Source organism: Pipra filicauda, unplaced genomic scaffold (assembly GCF_003945595.2).
Source record: "Pipra filicauda isolate LSUMZ 115617 unplaced genomic scaffold, ASM394559v2 scaffold146_size1912638_pilon, whole genome shotgun sequence".
Lineage (NCBI taxonomy): Eukaryota > Metazoa > Chordata > Aves > Passeriformes > Pipridae > Pipra > Pipra filicauda.
In genome coordinates, this window is record NW_024103951.1 from 696,544 (window position 1) to 711,493 (window position 14,950).

At 50.9% G+C, this 14,950-nt stretch overlaps 1 protein-coding gene across 1 annotated transcript; it reads right to left on the minus strand.

Moving 5' to 3' along the window:
• Window positions 1-280: 280 nt before the first annotated feature.
• On the minus strand, window positions 281-1,744 carry FOXL2 (forkhead box L2). The gene has a single exon (XM_027729329.2). It carries the CDS (start codon window positions 1,573-1,575, stop codon window positions 655-657), a length of 921 nt encoding a protein of 306 aa, XP_027585130.1. The 5' UTR covers window positions 1,576-1,744; the 3' UTR covers window positions 281-654.
• Between the last annotated feature and the right edge of the window lie 13,206 nt (window positions 1,745-14,950).

Consider the following 14,950-nt stretch of genomic DNA (forward strand, 5'->3'; position numbering starts at 1 on the left):
CGCAGTGCTTTGCAGAGCGAGGAAGAAGACAGAAAACGCGAAGAGAAGGAGGAGGACGAGCACCGCGGGCACAGAGTAGTGTATAGGCCCCGCCAGCCCTGCACCGCACGCGTGAAAATGCCTCCGCTATTTACAAGCTCCGCTTTTCTCTCCCCAAGGCCGGGCCCGAAAAGATTACGGCCGAATTGCAAAGGAGCATAATTTTGAGGGCTAAACAGCTTATTTTTTAATTACATGTTCCCCTGCCCCCCCCCCCTCCCAAAAAAAAAACAAACCCAAAGAAACCAAAACCAAACCAAAACTAACAACCCACAAACAAACACACACACACACACACACACATACAAGCAGAGAAACACTCGGTGAATCTCCACTCGCTCGGAGACAGGCGGCCCGGCCGCCGACGCCCGGCGCAGCCCCGCGGGGAAGCTCCCACATTTACACTGCCTTCTTCTCCTGGCCGGACGGCTCCTGCACTGACACTACACCCGGGGCGAGGCTGCTATTTACCCACCGCGACAGTTTGGGCAGAGAAAGAGGAAAGTCTGCAGCTAAGGGACGAGAAGAGACACGAGAGCACAGGGGAACGCGGCGGGATGGGAGAGGGGCAGCGGGGCCGGTGCATTTCTGTGACGGCGGCCGGCCGGAGCCTCCCTAGATGTCTATGCGGGAGTGTAGGGCGCTGTGTTTGCTGTCGTGCTCCCAGTAGGAACAGTGCATCATGGACAGCTCGGTGGGCTGACGGGCGCAGGCAAACTGGAGGCCGGCTCCGTTCGCCGCCGGGGCCGCCGGCGGCGCGGGGCTGGCCGGGCTGAGCTGCTGCGGGTGGTGGGCGTGCGGGTGGTGGTGGTGGTGGCCCATGCCGTTGTAGGAGTTCACCATGCTGGGCAGCGCCATGCTCTGCACCCGCGAGTAGGGGCTGTAGGACGCCGGGCCCGAGAGTCCTTTCACATTGACGGGGCTGACGTTCCCGCCAGACATCTGGCAGGAGGTGTAGGGCATGGGCGCGGGGGGCTGCGCCAGCGGCCACGAGTTGTTCATGAAGGTAGACTGCAAGTACTTGGGCGGGGACAGGTAGCCATAGCTGTCTGGGCTGAAGAGGGTCTTGCCAGGCTGGAAGTGGGTCGGAGGCGGCCGGAAAGGCCGTTTCATCCTTCGTCTCCTGCGGTAGTTGCCTTTCTCGAACATGTCCTCGCAGGCGGGGTCCAGGGTCCAGTAGTTGCCCTTGCGCTCGCCGCCGCCCTCCCGGGGCACCTTGATGAAGCACTCGTTGAGGCTGAGGTTGTGGCGGATGCTGTTCTGCCAGCCCTTCTTGTTCTTCTCGTAGAAAGGGAACTTGCTGATGATGTACTGGTAGATTCCAGACAGCGTGAGCCTCTTCTCAGCGCTCTCCCGGATGGCCATGGCGATTAGGGCCACGTAGGAGTAGGGGGGCTTCTGCGAGGGGTCCGGCTTCTCGGGGCCCTTGTCCGTGCTCAGCTCCTCCTTGACTCGTTCCGGCTCCTTGCTGCCGCTGGTGTCATGAGCCAGTAGCGCCACTGTGTCTTCCTCGCCGTCCGGGTAATTGCTCATCATGGTGCCCCGCGTCCGCCGCCCGGGGCGGCCAGCGCAGCGCCGCGCGGTGCCGAGCGCTGCCCGGTGCGCGGAGCCCGGCGCCGGCGGCCGTCCCGCCCCGCGCTCGCCGAGATCGAGGTCGGAGCCGGGACCGGGACGGAGATGGGGAGGCGCCTCTCGCGGCGCCGCTGGTCCGTGCAGCGCGGCGGCCGCGGCGTCCCTGCCCCCGCGGGCTCCGCTCCCCTCTGCCGCGGCGGCCGGGCTCTTTTCTGATTTGTATGGGCCCGGTCGAGTTCCGCTTTCGTCAAGAGCCCGCTCCCCTATCGCGGCCGAGCCGCTGGGCACGGCCGAGTTCACCCCGCAGTCACGGCGCCGCGCTCAGCCCCGCGCACACGCGGCCCGACGTGGCCCCGCGGAACGGCGCGGAACCGCCCCGGCCCCGCCGCGCCGCCGGGGGCGGGGAGACGGGGGGCGGTGTCCGGGGGGGTGCTCAGGGAGCCTCTGCCGCCCACCTCGGAGCCCGGTGGGGCCCGCGGCGCTGCGCTCCCTGCCCGCCCGGTGGGTGCGAGGGGGTGTGCCCGCGGCGCTCGCCCCCGCCACGGCGGCTGTCACACGTCCAGCCGCACACGCGGCCGCGTTTATATGTCTTGGCCGCGGGCCCCGCCAACCGATCGCTCCCGGAGAGCACAAGGAGGCTGTTGCCGCTCCCTGCAAGTCGGTTCTTGCAGCTCTTATTTGCAGGAGGCAGGAGAGCAAAAGGTGTCAGGTCGCCCCTTCTCTCTCCCCGCAAAGTACGCGCTGACAGGCGACTCGAGGACCAGGGCAGGGTGGCGGGGCGGGGGATGACACACCGGGCAGCTTTCCTGACCGTTTCCCTGGAGGGTTTAATCGTATTTCACACGGTTCCTGGAGCACTGACATTCCCCCACTCCTTCCCCTTTCCTGCCTTCAGGTAGAGCCTCCCCGAACAGCAGACAGGCCGTCTCAGCTGGCCAGAGCACAAGATTATAACAACATTATAACAAATCAGTAACACGGAGCTGCTCAGACACGGGCAAAGCGGCGGGCAGAGGACTCTTTGCACTGATTTTTAACGGAGCCTTCAGTCCTATTACCGGGAATGGAGCAGACTGGCCCCGTTTGACCCCCGAGCCCTTCCATCAGACAAGGCGGCCACCGGCAGCCGCTAGAGCCCGGCCGAGCTCCGCAGGGCCGGGACCACCTGCGCTCCCGGCCTGGCCCCCTTCGGCCCTCGGGGTGCGGCACCGCCGTGAGCTCGGTGCTGCGGACACGGCTCCGCACGGACCCGACCTCTTCTCCCGTACTCAAGCGCAGCTCGGGCTGCCCAGAAGCGGCCCTGGGAGCAGCTGCACGCTCAGCTCGGCGCCCGCAGCTCCGCCGGCCGGCAGCTCACGGCCCTCAGACTCGCTCCTGCCTTTCTTGAACGTGAACACATTGTTCTCCGCCCCGCAGATTTTACGTGCTACACCAATTTTGGTAACCAAGCATGAGCCCAGAGGGTTGGCAGCACCCGAACGTGCGTGCCCGGTGCAACCGGGCCTCTTTCGTCGAGGCGCGTTTGGGGCTTCGATGGCTGATGCGCGGATCTCTAGTTCGTGTGCCTGGCCACGGGTCCCCGCTCCCCGCCCCGGGAGAGGCTAATTGGGGGTGAAGGCAGACGACGATGTAGAAACGTATTTTAACCGAGAAAGAAACGAATCCTTCGGGGAACTCTTATATTTACATATATATATATATTATACTCCTCAGTTAAAATACGTTTCTACATCTTTTTCCATGGCCATATAACGAATCCCTCATCTCCCGTCGACGGAGGAATGCGTGGCCCATAACCCGGGCTCTATGATTTTGGTCACAGACAGGAGGCCCGTCTGTTTCCGCACCCAGCCGCGGAGCAGCGCACGCCGCCCCCAGGCACCTCCCCAAGGCACACAAACGAAACGGCGGAGGGACGAGGCCCGCAGGAGAGACCCTCTCCAGGTTTCTCCTCCCCGGGCGGCCCCCAGTGGCTCGCCCCGCGCAGGGCGGCGGAGCAGCCGGAGCCAGCTGTGCCCCGCCGCCAGGACGGGGCTGCCGGGCTCCCCAGGGCCAGGGCGAACTTCTTTCTGCCGGCCACCCATGCTGCTCCCGGCGCTCCCCCTCGCAGGCATTTCCGCGGCGAGGGCCGGTGCAGGTGTAACAGCGCTGCCGCCTGTGTCATCACCTCCGCCAAATGGCACATTCCTCTCTTCTCACTCCTAAGCCGGGCGCGTAGCTCCTTACCAGGGCTCGCTCGCTCGCAAAGGACATTTGACATCCGAGGGGCTTATTTGGGTTTTTTTGACAGCCCGACCAAGGGGGATTTCGGATGAACACCGGGGCAGAAGCTCAGCCCAGCGCTGGGAGCGGCGATCGGGCCGAGCAGCGGCAAAGGTGAGCGCGCAGCCCAGTGTGCGGCTACTGGAACGTCTGACACCAGGACAGGCAGGCGCTGCCAGGCTTTCCCCTCTCCTAATTAAGCCCTTCGTGGGACATGAAAGAAGCACCTGAAAGCGCAGGAGCACGCCCATGAAGCTGTACCCTATAGCTGCGGTTGAGCGGAGAGCTGAGGGCTTATCGGCACACACAGAAATGTCACAACGAGGAGGATGCGAGTAACTGGGACGGGCAGCGAGCAGCGGAGCGCGGAGAGCCCTTTCTGAGAGAAGGATCAGGGGATCTCCGGGGAGCGGCGCAATCTGCCGGTGCGTTTGGGTGAGCCCGCGCTCCACCGCTCCCGGGGCAGGCAGGAGTCGAACATCCCGGACAAAGCGAGCGCAGAAGGAGCCAGCGGAACTGCTCCCGGCCCGGTCCTGCGGTCGCCCTCGGGGTAGGGGAAGCAGGAGGGAAGCTCGCAGTGGAGAGGGCTCACGGCGCCGGTGCCCGTAACCTGGCCCGCTGCAGAGAGGCGGCGGGGAAAGGGCTCTCGCTTTCTTCACACGAGGGCAGAATAGTCCCGGCCTCAGCCCGTCCCCAGTGCAGGGAAGCCGGGAAGGAGGCGGGCAGAGCGGGGCTCAACCCCGGCCGCGCACCTCCGCTAAGAAGCGCCCCGAGAGGTGCTGCAAATCGGGGCTGCGCCGGTACCGAGCCGCATCGGGTCTACCTTCCCGAACAGAGCACGGACCCTCCGCTGCGGCCCCGGGTCCCGTATTCCGGCCGCGCAGCGGCTGAGCCCGTAGCACGGGTGGAACCGCGGAGCGGAGCGGGACTCGGCAAGCGCCGGGGGTCTCGTAGCGCTCCAGGGACACGGGGCAGGGCGCCGCCCCCACGGTTGGTCCCCGCAGCCCGGACCACGCTTCCCACGAAAGCCGTGAGCTTTTTCCTACTCACCCTGTGCAGGAAGCAGAGGCGATTCTACCTGGGTCAGTTTGTTTGAAAATGCGGCAGCCTCCCTCTCCCAAAGTTTTTTTTTGTTTTTGTTTTGTTTTTTTTTTCTTTTTTTTTTTTTTTTTTTTTTTTTTGAGAGAGAGAGAGAAAGAAAACATGTCTCCGGCGGGGAGCGCCGGGATGCCCCTGGCTCGGAGAGCCCCGCTCCCGTTCGGCCAGCACAGCCGCCGCCTGCAGGCACCGGGGCAGCGCTCCCACCTCCCTCACTAAGACGCGGACAGCGACAGGCGACACAGCCCCGTTGTCTGTCCTCCGGTTCCTGCTCCGCTCCGGGGTCGGACTCACGGCTGGTGCCGCCTGAGGACCCACCGCTCTAGCCCGGGCACACTGCGGCCATACCCTCATTTGGTGCAGTCTTTTGGCTCACGTAGCAGCGACACGGATGTAAAAGCGGCCCCGGGCGAGCCTTCTTCCCTGAGGAGCGGGACCCGCGGCGCCGCAGGGCTCCGGGAGCCGGGAAGGACCGGGCGCTCTCGGTCCGCCCTCCGTCCTCGCAGCACCCTTCCTTCCTCGGCACAGCCACCAAAGCATCCGGGACAGAGCAGTCAGCATGCTACCGTGTCAAGTATTCCCAGTTTCTTCCTTTTTTATTTTCCCAAGTACTACTAGTCTTTAAGATCGTGGACTATTTATCCCCGTAACAAACACAGGAATAGGAGGGTACATGGAAACGCGAAACGCGCGGGTCTGTCCCGCACCACGGCGCTCACGAGAATTAACGAAATGTACTGCGGGAAATAAAATATTCTAGCCTCAATGAAAATTAATCAGATTTAATGTATTAAAAGGCTGAGACGGAGGCATTTTCCTGCGTTACCTACGCGAGGGACCTCCGTGTTCCCGCGGGCAGAGCAGAACGGAGGTGCTCCGGGACCCGGCGGCTCCAGCCCCGGCAGCCCGGGCTGGGCCGGCCGCTGCCCCACTTTCTCTCCAGAGCCCGCTTCGCTCCCTTTCTAATTGATATCTGGAGGCAGGCTCGATCCTGGAGGGGCTGTTTGCAGCACAGCACCGATTACCAAAAATATCCAGAAATAATAACCTTTGCAACCTCACCGCAATCATTGTGTGAGACAAAGCTGCATGCGTGTCACTCCCTTCACACCCTAAACTCTGTCCTGGGAAAAGCTTGCATTTTCAGAACCTCACCTCTCACTTGGCCTGCAGATCACCTCGCTCACCTAGGGCCACCCCAAACACACACAATCCCACTTTCCCCTCTGTTCAGGGTTCCCAGCAGCACAGTCCCGAATATTTCATAAACGCTCTTTAATTACATTACTCAGCGTGCGACACCAGAACAAGGAAATATTCACCTGGAAAGTGTCTTCTTCTGCATGAATGAGTCTCATTGTCAAAATCTTGAGCATATATAGGTACGTATATGTTTTGCAGTGGAGAATTTAGTTTCTCGTTTATACTGTAAAGCTAAAAATTCTGGTAGCTTCAGGCTTGTTTTTACAAGTTCCCAGCTGTACAACAATTTCTGTTTTTACAGGAAAAACTAAGCAGTCCATCGACCATGATGGCTTTACATCCATAATGTGAGCTTCATGAGGAACAGAGCAACTTTATTATAATCTGGACTGAAATCACATTGAATAAAAGCCCACCTAACAGAGCCTGAGGGAAAAAGTCACAAACAGGCTCAATTCTATACCTAATACAACGGGAAATTTAGAGGGGAAGGTTTTAGGATCAGGACAGTAGATTTCACCCTTCAGCTGACACTATGAAGATACTTTTCAGGGTCCCATTTAATTTTGAGCCTGTTCCTGTTGCCTCAAATCAAAGAAAACTATCTCACGAGAAAAGGCAGCCCCAGACTTTTTCCCTCTTATATTCCTGCTTCCCATCTCTTCTCTACTCAGCTTCTTTTCTCCAGCCTGAGTCATAGTCTTCACTACAGTATATTTCTTTATGCTTAGAGGACAGGCCTATAGGAAAACAAGCTATATATTTCACTCCACCATTTGGTAGTTCCTTTCTTTCATCTGAAAACACAGCCTGATCCAGGGAAGGCTCTTGAATTCACACAACCGGTTACATGATGAAATGCAAACAGTTTCTTGTGGTATTAAATGGCAGCCCGCAGCAGAGTTCAGGTTGGCTGTTATGGATTCACTGGTTACGGCTCTGCAGGATAATCCTGTGTTACTGCCATCCTGCAGTTAGTGGCCTACAGCAATGCTGCTGAATGCTGCAAATAAAAACAAACAAGGAAGCCTCTGCTTTTTAGACAGAGCAGAAATTATGTCTTTTTTAGGAAGCTCGAAGCAAAGATCGTTTGTATCAGAGTCTGACAACCTCCAAAACAAGCTGCTCTTTCTAGCACTTCAAAATTGATGCTTATTTTTATACAAAGCATGGGGGGAGAGGGAGGAAGAGAAACAAAAAAACCCAAACCATACAAGTCCACTCATGTCCAGCTCACCCTGAAGTTGTAAATTAATAGTATTGTGCAACAAAATTAGAGCCAAAGCAGACTTCTCCCATTGTTGCTGCAGAGATATGCTGCTTAACAGATCATTTTTAGGTAATAAAAAATCTGCATACTCGTTTAGACAATTTGAAAAATTGCACAGGTAAAGATCCAAGCAAGGAAGATTATAAAAATTTCAGATTTTTTGAAAAAAAGAGGCTTAAAAAAAATTCTTTCAACTAACCTAGGGACATCAATGAAAATTTGTTTTCTATTACTTCTTTGAGAATGCTGGTCCCAAACTATAGTCATGATTCTCTCTGAACTCATAAAATCTACCCAAGTCTGTTTTCATAAAGGGTCTGTTACTGCTTTGAGGAAACAATATTTGAAAAGCTTATTCAGGTTAGAAGTTGAGATTCCTAAATTTAGGTGACATAGATCCAAGAACACAGTATAAAAACATAGCTGGATTGTTAGTAACTGGGAGAAGAGCAATTCTTCACCTGATATGACTTCGTTGACAAAAGCCCTTTTTAGAGAAACAGTCATACTGGTAAAGCTGTTTTAGTCAGGAGAGCCTGTACAACCAGCTTGGGGCTGAATTAAGTCAGTTGACTGCTCCCCAGCTGTGTCCAGACTGGAAGCACTTTGGTGAGGGAGTTTTTGGGGACACTCATGCTCAATCTCGTGTGGGAGGCTCCCACTCCTACAAGAGACCTGGCCAGAGGGGGACATGTTTGCACATGTGTGTGGCTACACTGGTTTTAGTTTGAGTGAGCAGCTCGTGGTGACTCACTCTGACCACTGAATTTGGGCAGCTCTTCTGTGTACTGTGAATTCCAGTTTTGTCTTTAGCAACTCCTTGTGAATTTGTGTGAGGCATGTTTGGTGCTCTCTGTCCACTTTCTGCAGGCTCCTGCAGGGAGGTGCTGCCTGGGAGCAAAGCCATACAGACACAGCAACATGCTGTAAAATTCACACATATACTCAGATATTGACGTCTACATTATGACCACGTATGTCATGCTCCTTTTCTATTTCTGAGCAACTAGAAGCAGTTGGACTTGGCTAAAGCTAAGTAGTCATGTCTCAAGGTCTTCCAGAAAGTTCTGGAAAGGGCTACATTAGCCAGGAACTACATTAGGCAGGGGTGCTTTTGTTTTAAAATAGGCTGTCCACATCTGGAATTTATGTATATATTACCTATCTAAACAATTTGTAAATAACTCTATACACACAACTTCTCCCCCATCTGCTTATTGAACAGAAGCCCTGGCTGAGACACCCAGAGAACACCCTGCCAGATCCAGAGGGCAGAGGTAAGGTGAGGGAGGACTGCTGTGGCCCTACAAACAGCATCTACCTCCACTTATAAACCTGACTTGTTCAGGAGGAGTACATGGCATCACCACAATGACACCTGCAGCCTGCAGCAACTGGACCTGTAAAGCCGTTCCTGCTTTCTGAGCTCCCCAGACGGAGCTGGGGCACTTAATCTGTTCCCTCCTGACTGTAGCTGTGCCTCTACTGAATACAGGCTGCACTTTAAAACAATTAGAAACACAAGTTTGTTTCCTTTTAAATGGAACTACTGTGCTTCTACAAAGATTATAAGATTGCAAATTATATAACTAGGTTTGATCTGAGAAAAAATCTGTTTTGTTGGATCAAACCACATGCCATGTCTAGAGAATCAGGTTAAAAGTGATGCGATGGAAGTAATTTTTTTCCTTCTGGAGGAAAAGAGCTAAGCTTCAGCCAAAGTCAACTTCAGATTACATACAGTCTCCTCCCAGAACTCGAATGCATAACTTGAAAGCACACACTCATTGGAGATACAGGTTGTGGTGCCAGTGGAGGGTGGATCTGATCCTCTGACACCCATTCGGTCCTTGCATCGTCCCAACCAAACAGTGGGCTTGGAAAAACAATGCAAACCCAAAATATTGAATTTCCCTTCATGGCAAGAACAGAAATTTTGAAGAAGCTGAATATTTCAGTTTAAGCTCGGCTACCTAAATTCTGGAAGTTGATTTTTCTGTGTACAATCACCCTGAGGTCTTTTAGTTTATCTCAATCTTGTTCCAACCTTCTGAGTCTTAAAAACCTAAACTGGAAATCTACCAAACATGGAAATTTGTATGGTATTTCCAGCTTGCCCTACTTTTGACCTGGCCAGAAACAGCATATCAGAGTTGATCACAGCTTTCCAGCATTTCTCCTCTTGGTCACATGAGAGCAAGGAAATGCAGAGTAGACCAAAACAAATAAACAAACAAACAAACAATTAACCAACTTTCTTAGTCTCTCAGAAGGGGCTTGGTTCAAATCCAGTAGAAATGTAGACGAAAGTTCAGCCTGCTCATTTTATTACAGTTTGTTTACTTACATACAATTTAATTTCAAATTGTCTTCCTTTTTTTTTGGGGTCCAATTTGTAGCTATCCCTTGCAACAAATGAAAGAGAGACCCACTGTAAGAACAGCTGTCAGGAGAAGTTATTAAGCCCCAAAGGCAAGTCCAACCTGGGCTAGGCACAAGTAATTCCACCCTGTGACCCAAGGGCTCCAGCCAAACGTTGTGCCAGAGCCAGGCAGCACAGCCTGGTCAGAAGCACCAGCTCTGGGGGGGTCAGGCCACACTGGCACCTTCCTCCCGGGGTGGCACAGCCCACAGACACGGTGCTGCCTGCAGAGGGGAAGGGGAAAGAACCCCCCATGTTTCAAAGATTCAGCCCATCTCCCAGAGCCCTTTGCCAGAGCAGCTCCTGCAGAACTCTGGCCAAAGGCATGGGTGGGACGGGGGGGATAAACGCCCTCAGGGCATAAAAATAACAATTGCCATGATGCCCACAGGTTCAGAATATAAACATCGCTCGTGTAATTGAACAACAAAATGCAATTATTTGCAAAATAATTCTCTCTCCCGCTTCTTCCTTGCTCCATTATTATCTATATTCATCCTTCTGGTTCCATAGGTGTCTAATACTAGGCATAAAATAACATTATTTCCACGCAAAAGCTACTACATGTGCTGCATGGTTGAGTATTGTATCAAGCCAGTTCTGTTCCATGGCTTCATGTATTAACTGCTGCAATGCCCACTGAATATGGAAGCATGTATTGCATTGGATGTATGCTGAAATCTTCACCAGATACTTGGAATAACAGTTCAAAACCTTAAATTTATTATTTTCCTCTGTTTCATTTTTAACAGGCAGGGCACAATGGTTGGATTTTTTTAAATCTTGATTTTATCTGACTTAATAGCAGAGGAAAGGAAAGGGTCTGGCTTCTTTTTCAGAAGATTTTTGCCTTGAGTGATGTGTTAGCTTTTAGTGCTTTGTGTGTCCCTGCATCCTTACAGAGAGAGCTCTGAGGATGTGCAGTGCATGTCAAGGACCAAATGCAGCCCTACACATGGCTTACACTCCAGTGAGGAGAATTAGGCTCAGCTTCACCTGACAATTAACCAACAAATTAACTCTTCTTAAAGCACGAGCCTCTACTAGTTGATGTTATGACTGGAATATTATCCAGCATTTAAGCAGCATGTCAGCTTTTGGGCAATTCAAGTATTTTACAAGCAGCATCATTGCTGGATGGCACCAAGCAAAGTTTTACTTGCTGCCGGATCCTCCACTAGTCATTTAATGTCACATTTTTGTACATCAGGTAATGTACAATCTCTTTGAATGTGTCTAAATACTGATTGTGATTGCTAATGTCAGACACCTCAGTTTGGAAGTGTGACAGCTGACCATAAGAGGCATTAAAAACAAAGAATGAAGGGCACTTCAGCACGGACTTTCAAGGAAAACATTGCCCCCTGGAAAAAAGACAAGACACAAAAAAGAAAGAAGGAAAGGTATCAGTCATTTAATGCTACAAGCCCTTAAGAAATGTTCCTGAGTACCACCCCAGGAGCAAGCTCTCTGCTGACCTGTAAACCTGATTTAAAAGCTGTATTCCTTTTCCCTGCTTCTGGGATGAATGCAAAGTGATGGAAATGCAAGGGCTTTTAAACAGCTTTCAGAATAATGCTAAGCTAAATTTTGGTTCTTTTGAAGCTGAAAAGGAATTTCCCTCTTGATCTCGAGGGGAGCAGGATTTCCCCTACTGTTTAAGACTCCTCATAATGAAAAGGTACTTTTCTGTTTCAGTTCTTGCTGTTGGTGAGGTGTTAATCCAGCACTGTCACAGCCTTGCAGACATTTTGCACATTTGCTGGGAATTAACAAAAGGAGAAACTATGGTTTATGACACATTTGAAGCCTAGTTCTTCTAGTAAACTATACAAAACAAGTTTTTACAGCCAACTTTGGCTGTAAAAAGAAAGAAAAGGCCATTTATCCTATTTTTGCTCAAGTATCTATGCATAGAGTCTTACCTGGCTCACATTAAGGTTACCTATGTGGAAGGACTAATGTGGGGGACAACCCCATAACTCATTGATTCACAGAGCTGGTTTAAGTCTGTATTTTGAGAAACCATTTGTTAGAAGGCTCCCACCTTTCCAGAGAGACACTTAGATTTTCAGTCTTGAAAATCTTCAGGAAGGAGATTCTTTCCTGAAACCAGCATAACACTTCTTTTTTGAAAAAAAGAAAAAAAAAGGTGTTGTTTTAAAAACAATTATTTTCAGCTGAAAAATGTATAAAAAAAAAAAAAAATCCCAGCCTGGCTTCAGTTTTTCATTAGAAATATTGTCAATTTTTGACAAAAAACAAAACTGCCTAACTATTCCTCTGGGCAAAGGTCAGCTTCTTGTTTAAAACTGTTTTGAGAAAAGATTTCTGATTAGTACTGCCCTGGGTCTCTGAAAGGTCCAGTAGAAATGTTCCTGGGGCAGGAGCTGGGGCTGGGAACTGCGTTTAAGTGAGGCACAGGGCACGTGTGGCTCTACCTTCAGCTCCCAGGCAGTGCTGGGTGGTTGTCCCACACTGCCAGGGAGCACTTCCTCTGCCTCACACCCCAGCCAGAAATCAATTATCACTTCAAATGTTTCAGGGAAGCTTTAGTCCAGCAGCAAGTTTTGCTGCTGGTTGGTCTAGTATTTTAAAAGTGATGCTCCTGTTCTAGTACCTACAGTTATTTGTGGGTGGAGTGGAGGCTGCTCCCATCTTGTAGACTGTTTATTGTGCCAGTACTGGGGTTATTCAGCTGCACCATTTCCTCTCAAGTTCAGTTTCTGAAAACTGGCAGAAAAGTTATTCATCTGGATCATGTGCCCACCTCATAATCACGACCCTGACTAGACCAAAAATAAAGGAAAAAGTGAGCTAATGTAGCCTTTTTTAAATAGTGATAACTTCAGTCAGTTGATAGAACTGCTGCTTGTATCACTAAATTAGCTTACTCTGTGCATTTCTTCCATGAAACAAGTATAAGATCCGTAAGGGCAGGGTGACTTGCTCCCTCTTATCTCCTTGTATCAATAACAAGTTACCAGGTTCTCCCACTCTCCTTTCCCCTTTTCTTAAATTTAATTCCTCAAGCCCTGTTCTGCCTGGGCTGCAAGGCTTATTTCGGTTCTTTGGTGGCTGTATTAGTCAAACACACAGCAGATGTCAGTGCATTACAAAACTTGGTTTGAGAATAATAAAAGAAGTTACAAATGAGAAAGTCAAACGGGAAAGCAAAAGTGCAGGAAACTGCAAAGCTCTGCAGCTACGGAGGAGGTCACCCCTCCGTGTCTGACACTATCTCGTTAACCACTAACACCGGGGGCATTACTGCAATTTTCCAGCTTCTCCTGTTGAATCCTTCTAAAGCTTTTAAATCTCTCACCCACCCAGGTTTTTTTTTTTGGGAACTGTAGAACATGCTTCCCAGCTGGTATCGGGAAGAGATGCCTGGGTATTTGTTCCCCTTTTGCACAATTCAGACCGTAAAAGTGCAGTAGAGAGTGGAGCAAACTGAAAGCATCGCTGCTGCTCGCTCCTCCTGTAACCAGAGATCCTCTCCCTGCTTTAGCAAAGGCAGCCTAAGCAAAATATTTCCCTGGCCCGGGTGTCACGGCTGAAACAGAGGTGGGTCATCGAGAGTCAAGCTCCGCATACCCTAAACCAGACCTCGGTCCTGCTCCCGCTCCTCCCGATTTCGTTGAAGTCGCAGCAATCCAGGAACAAAAGAGAGATCCAATTAAAGGCCTCCCTTGTTTCCCCCAGAACAGAGAGCGCCCTGGAAAAATAAACAGCTGCTCTCCTCCTCCGGGAGCGGCGCAGATAAAGCCGTGTGAGTGTGGAGGGACCCTTGGGCGATAAGGCACATTCTCAGGAAGCCGAGGACACACACCTCAGCGCAGGGGGCTTCCTCACTTTGTACACCCAGCTTCCCCGCACGGCACACAGCATTGTCTGCCCGTGCAAAGCCTCGGCTCCAGCGAGCAGCTCACATCCAACTGCCTCGCAGGAAACCGCTGAGGGGTTTTTTTGGTTTTGTTGTTTTGGTTTTTTTTTTTTTTTTTTTTGTTCTTGGAGAAGTAAAGCAGAATGTTTATCTTTCTTATCTCCGAAAGGAAACCTATGGGAAACGCTATGCCATATTCTCCACTGTTCTCCTGTCATATAATTATAATGCATTACACAAAATCTTTTGGAAAATCAGTAGGGCTAATGAGAAGACAATTCTTTATTAGAGGGCTCTTTTCTTTCCAAATTCTACAAGTCTCATCTGAGTGGCCATTTGTATAAAAACAAAAGATGAGCTAAACGTTGATGTCAGGAAAACACAACGCAGTGTCTCGTGGCGTTAGGAGAATAATTGTTACACAAGACAAATCTCTTTTCCCCAAATAAGAAACCTAGGCCAGATTTTTTTCAGACTTCAAAGAAAGAACACAGTAGGGCCTTTCCCCTGCCAAATGGCTTAGTGGAATAAAAAATTGTGATTTTGCCATTAAATACTTGGTATGAATTCGTGAATTTTTTTTTTTTTAACAGTGATGCTATTACATTCTATACTGGAAAAGGATAAATTAGAATTTCAAGGCCTCTAAGCGGTCACTGGAGAAGAAACTGCACACAACACTGTTGCACCACTACCACAGCTTACAGCTTTTACAATCCCAAACCCTTCTAAGCTACATCCTACATGTTAAGATCAGCACAGATCATACCAAAGCAGCATCTGCCACCGATTGGTGTGTGCCTTACATTCTGCTAGCAGAACTTTCCCTTGAAGATTTACTACAAAGCTCACAGTATTTCTCTAAATTCCACCGCATTAGGTTAAAAAAAGACTCAGAAATACTTGGGAAGGCTGATATGAACAACATCTCTAAGGAACTTTCATTTTCTTAGAGAAATGCTTAACGAAAATTTGATGAAGAGGATACTGAGACTGTGTAAGAGGTTGGTAACAAACTCAGGTCTCCAACAGCACAGTCACTGCAGAAAGTGTCCATGCCTGGGACTAGATTTTGAAGAATAGTTACCAGATATAGATAGGAAGGAAAGTCCTTTGAAAGAGAGAACAACCCTCACTAATTCCCATTTCTGCAACAGTTCTCCTCAGAATTGCCTACAGACACACACTCAGGAAATTA